This window comes from Euprymna scolopes, chromosome 45 (genome assembly GCF_053919585.1).
Source record: "Euprymna scolopes isolate OS-2025 chromosome 45, ASM5391958v1, whole genome shotgun sequence".
Taxonomy (NCBI): domain Eukaryota; kingdom Metazoa; phylum Mollusca; class Cephalopoda; order Sepiida; family Sepiolidae; genus Euprymna; species Euprymna scolopes.
In genome coordinates, this window is record NC_136526.1 from 67,433,624 (window position 1) to 67,439,623 (window position 6,000).

The 6,000-nt window shown below is 31.3% G+C and overlaps 1 protein-coding gene across 3 annotated transcripts in view; it reads left to right on the top strand.

Moving 5' to 3' along the window:
- Positions 1-4,310, top strand: part of LOC145269870 (uncharacterized) — a 161,160-nt gene extending 156,850 nt beyond the window's left edge. The window contains exons 3-4 of one of the 3 annotated variants that reach the window (XM_080125614.1): positions 940-1,003; positions 3,462-3,599. In XM_080125614.1, the coding sequence (XP_079981740.1) occupies positions 940-971 (32 nt within the window). In that variant the 3' untranslated portion in view covers positions 972-1,003; positions 3,462-3,599. Of the gene's footprint in view, positions 1-936; positions 1,004-3,461 lie in introns of all 3 variants that reach the window. The other 2 variants (XM_080125613.1, XM_080125612.1) reach the window with 2 other exon arrangements.
- Positions 4,311-6,000: the final 1,690 nt, after the last annotated feature.

A 6,000-nucleotide genomic window follows, 5' to 3' on the forward strand; every position in this document is an offset into this window, starting at 1 on the left:
CATTTCATATATATAAGCTTTAGAATTGTTTTAGTTGAATAAAAAATAAGTGCAGTTTGATGGCATATTGTTTAAAAAATAGAACTGTAAAGTTGTTATAAACACATTTGACCGTTTGTATAGAGGGGGATTTTTTGTTTACTTTAAATATGGCTATGTTAGTCCGTCATGTTTAAGTTTAACATTTTCATTGTTAAACACGCAACTGTGTCAGCAGCTGATGTTGACACATTTTATTTTAGATGCATTCAAGCATCTTTAGAAGTCCATCAGTCTGTCATGCTTTCCCGCAAATTTAATGGCCGCATATCAAAAATAGATCCGTCCTGGTTTTACTCGTGTTAAGTGGACAGAAAAACTGACTGTTTCTCGGTACATGTTTATTCGATAAAAAGATTTCCACTGGAAGTGAGATGTCTGATAATAAATAACATGAACTGGGTCAGTAATATCTTAAAGTCAACGTTAATGCTGTTGTAAATACATTATTTTTAATACTTTGCGTGTATGGAAATTTAATCTTGCTTGTTTTTATGCTGAGGCTAATCAATTTCAATTATGTTTTGTTATGCTGTCAAAAGTTCCCTCATGAATTAAGGTAAACATGTCAGAGCACATCTGCAGCAGCAGTTGTTTCTAACGTGGTTGGAATTAGACAATGTGGCACATGTTCAGATACATTTACAAACAACCTGGTTCAGAATTTCAATCTGAAATAAATCTTTTTTACGAGTGCGTGGGTGCACCCAGCAATCTCTTTCTTCCCTCAAGGTTTTATTTTCACCTTTCCTAAATTGGATTAAATTTGACTTTTTTTTAGTTTCTTCCTTCTAAAATATTTGCAAACATTTTTCTCATCAGATTGCAATGTTTCATAAACTTTGCTCAGCTTGTTTACGCATAATCTAGCTGGCTGTTCTGTTTTTTTTGTTTCAGCAGACCGAGACCCGGCCGCATACCTGGAGCAGTGAGCCAAGACAAAATAAGGTCAAAGCTTCCATAGGTTAGTAGGAAATCAGACTTTCCACAAGTGGCCAATTTCTTTGCTCTTCCAGTGATGCTGAATTTTGGAGATCAGCTGGTGATTTCAGGAAATGCAACGGGGTCCTAATTTAAATTTCTAAATAAATTACATAGATTCGAACTAAGGAGTTATTCAAGTGTTTTTGTTTTTGCATCATCGCCATTTAAAACAATTTGAATCATCTAAAAAAATAATTTCAGATGATTAAAATTTACAGAAGATTTTTTTTTTTTTGTTATGTTGTTTTTATTTTATTTAAATTAAAAACAATACTCACATTTAATTATAGTTCAAGTAAACTCTTTTTTTTTTTCTTTAAAAATGAGAAAGATTTCCAGTCGCAATTTGGTGATGCTCATATTTCAATACAAAAAAATTTTGTCATAGTTGTCATAGGTCATTAGTGTTTGTAGAAGAAATATTTTAACAGGGAAAATAAGAAAAACACCTTCAATTTTTCAATCCCCTTACCTTCTTTCCGGAATTAGAAAAAAAGTTGTGGTAATGATCAAAGTAAAATAGAAATGTGATAGGCATAGAAAACATATGTATCGGACAGAAGATGGTAAGATTCTTTATAAAGCAAAAGTATGAAATGTGTACCTTTTCTGCATCCTTTTAGATATTTATTTACCAGGGATGCAGAATGCACACATAGCAGTAGCTTTTGTGTGTGTGGTAGTGTTGGGGGCTACAATAAGGATCATAATTGGAAGAATAGGAAATACATATTAGCATGCAAATGTTTTGAAAAGCTCAGAAGATTCACTTCTTCCAGTGTCTCTTATGTCAAAGAATGGTAAATGACCAGTTCTCCTTCCAACTAGTTTTACAACAAGGCTTTCAGTAGACAACAATTTTCTCAGCAATTACATTTCCACTTTTGGTAAATTCGCTATTGTTTTTCACGTTTAACATTTTTTTTTATAAACAAAATTTCCAAAAACCATTGTTTTGTTTATGTGTTAAGTTTATATTATTTTCGTCTTGACCCTTTCTAACTTTTTTTTTTTTTTAATGATTGATGAACATTATTTCTCTCATACCATCTTAGCAATCATCTCCGGGCTTTAACTCCATCAGGTTTGTTAACTTTTTCGAATACGAATGAAAATTTGTCTTTCAAAATTTTTTTTTTTTTTAAACAAAACCATGAGATATGTAAGAGCAAATTTGAAAACAACTTGTTCTCTTTATGAAAAGATGTTAAATGTGTCACGCAAAAATTTTTTTAATGCTTTAAAATAAAAACAAAAAATGGTTTTGTTATTAATGAAACAAAATTAAATTCCGTTTCAGATTTATGCTTGCAGAAAATTGGTCTATTTAGATATGTAAAAAGTAGCTTATCTAATAAATTAGTCAGATTTTCAAAGAATTTTTTTAGCAATATTTAATTCTTATTAGCCAATTTTTATTCGTCATTATTACATCACATTCTTTGCAATAAAATGAATGTACTTTACTTTAATTTTCTTTTTTCAATATTATTTCTGGCCCGGAGGATTGATAAAATGGAGATGTTTTTTCACTAAGAATCTAAAGAGAAAAATCAGCTTTAATTTTAAAATTTGACATGACCTTATAGCTTAACTTTGAGGTAAACAATTGCATGCGTTTACATTAACTATTATACTATGTATTTCTTAAAATTAATTGCCTCTAATAACAGTAGATCGAATATTTATCTCTCCAAAATTTTGATAATGTTGTTTTACTGAAATGATGCAAGCAGCCTTATTTACCAGCATTGGGTGAGTACATTTTAATTATTCAGTTGTGTATTTGTTTAATAAAGCATTTTTCAAAATAAAAACATTTCTTTCATTAACTATTTCAACTCTCAATTTCATTATTTTAACAGAACCCGTAATAAAAAAAATATATAAATGTAGCAAACACAACTATCTATATATATTCTAGTTCCTGTGTAAGTTTTTAGTCTCTTGGTATGAGACAGAAATGATTTAATTTAAGCAACGTTAAAGAAACACTTCTGATGAGTTGGTCTATTGTGTTGAAAACTATGAGATAAACTCTAATCTACTTTTAAATTGTTATAACAGAAAGAAACTGAATAAAAAAAACTGGAAAGAAATGATTGCCTATCTTCATTTCTAAAAGAAAACATATTCCATGCATATGATAAAACTAGATATAACTTATTTTTAATGTCATTTATTTTTATTTAGACATGATTTTAAGGAAACATGCATCTATTTTTCAATTTAAATTGCGTTACTTACAACGTTAGAAAAGTATGCAACACAGAATTACCCTTTATATAAATTGGTTATTTCTACTAAGTAAATCTACTGGTGTTGCATTTAAATGAAATGTTTATAGATGAATAGTTAACACAATCATAAAAAAGTTGTCTTTTTTGCATTTTTGATTTTTATTTCATTTCTATGTTTTTCCCCCTTTTTTTCTCCAGAAAGTATGCGGACAGTCTTTTTTACGTATGTCCGGCTGTCTTTGGATTTTGATTTCCTGCACGAAGCCTTCGTTTTGGTCAACGTGTCAACAGCACCTGGGGCGACTGACATTTGGCTTTCAGTGACTCTCAACGAACTGCACACAGTCACCATGAGGCTCACCCAGTTCTCGATGGTGTTTGATATCAGTCGCTTTCTGCGGACAATTATTGGACGAGATTCTCGTTTTTTATCTATCCGATTCTTTTGTGAGTGCCATATATTTGAGAAAGTGACACAATGTCCACAAATACGCTATCACAAGCCAAAGATACTTGTTAAATTCTGTTGAATTAGGAAAAGATTCGGTTATGCAAAAAAAAGAAAAAAAAAGAAGCTCATTCAATTTGCAATATGGAACCGTGTCCACATGGGCTTTTTTAATCTTAAACATTGCTTTAATCAAGTGGTGTTAGGGAAAATGCCGAACCCTTTCATCATTCAAGGGCAGACAATCAGACAACCCCTTTCTCCCCCTAAAAAACATTCTTACATCATCATTATCATCATCATCATCGATAAAAAAAAAGACTTATTTTGGCTGAACATCAACGTGTACATCTGACATTTGAGGGGAGACAACTAGCACATTATTCATAATTTGTCTCTTCCTCCCCCCTCACTTTCGGTCATGTGATATCGCTTTTGTTCTGAAAGACATCAAATTAGGGCATTCAATGTTTTTTCTTATTGGTGTTCAAAAAGTTTTATTTCTAAGAACACCATCTTACGGCAAAAAATTGACATGGAATGAAGTATAAACTCTTGCTTTCTTCCCCACCTCCTTTACAAAAACCTAAGCTGCATCATTATCTTCCAGATTTTGTCGTTTTATTCCGTCTGTTTTTTTTTTGTTTTTTTGTGTATTCTCTACAGTTAAAGAAGAAAAAGAGGAGGTTGAAAGAGGGAGAAATGAAACTCTGTAAATGCTGCCCGTTTGAAATGCCATTTCTTATTTAAATAACAATTCAGAGATTTGTATTCTCCCCATGTCAAAATTTGATTCCCTATCTGGACAATGGCTGGAATAGTTGTTGCAGGTGAAAATATTTAGCCATACGAATACTACAAATTAAGCACACAATTTACAGATTATAAAGAGTACTTTTTTTTTTTTATTTAATAGTTCAATTTTTAGTAAAGGGTTCAGTTTTCTATGGAATTTTAATCTCAAATGTTACCTATATTTCATTTGTCAACCAGTCTTTTGCCAAATGTTCCCTTTCGAAAATTCAAGCAATATGTGAGATCATTTTATATTAAATTTATAGAATAGCAAACTGAACCTTTTCAAAAATTGAATAAAAAAACGTCTGTTACACATTTTTATGTAATTGTTGAATGTTTGATCAAAGTCATGAAGTGTCATTCATCAAATCTGGAAGTGGAGAGAAGGATGGCAGGGATATCATTTTGGAAACACACCCCTCCCTACACTCCTTCCCTCACTGTTTTCACAACAATTTTCAATTTAACTTGAAACCTTTTATGAGAACTGGCTTTATTATTGATCTTTGAAAGAAACTTTTTTTTATGGTATTTATGCCAAGATAGAGATTATGTTTTCAGTCAAGTTTGCTTCTTTGTGTACAGCCTAATGACCATTGGTCACTAAACTTGATCAAAATATCAGTTATGGTCTGACTTAAAAATGATTTCATTTTTGGATATCTAGATCAAAAGTCAAATTCATAGAAAAGGTGAAAGTCACTTACTTTTGGTAATAACCAGTTTTGTTCAAGAATCACACTAGCCAATGAAGTCTTATATTTTATATGATCATGACCATAAAAAGTTTGATCATGATCGAAATTTCAACTTCTGATTTTTCCAAATTTGATTATGGATCTGATGCTATTTGATAACAATAACCACCATGAAAAATTTCAGCTTTATCAGATAAATATTTTATGACTTATCAACATTTCCATGACACAACATTGGGCCAATATATAGAAGTTTGGTCCAGGTAACACTTTGGCCCCTTTTTACATTGTCAGATAGAAATATGCAGTCTCATGACTTATGTTCTTGTATTTATGAAGAAGCAACAAAAAGTTTTCTTGTGAATTATGATATAAATTATTTTTATCAGAGTTTCCAGAGAAATAATCTTGATCACTGCTCAAATTGTTTGAGGATTTCATTTCCACATTTAAAGATCCCTACCTTTCTCCTCTCCATCTCCGGTGAGTATTATTGTAAGTAAGATGTAAAATAAAGTTTCTTGAAGTCAAAAAATGATGACATTCTTCACTGGAACTGATGTCTACAGTTGAACCAGAAGAATCCTTATTTGTTGTTTTGATGGGAGTTTTGACTAGAGAAACAAAACTAGAATCAGACGACCAGGCCTTTATATGCTTTAGACTTAACAAGCAAAATAACAGTAGCTACCTATATTTTCTCTACCAATCTCCTTCTACCCAGGACTGTACCCTAATAAACAAAGTCTCTGACAGCATAGATGCAGCACTCTCCCTAGCGCACAAGTACGTG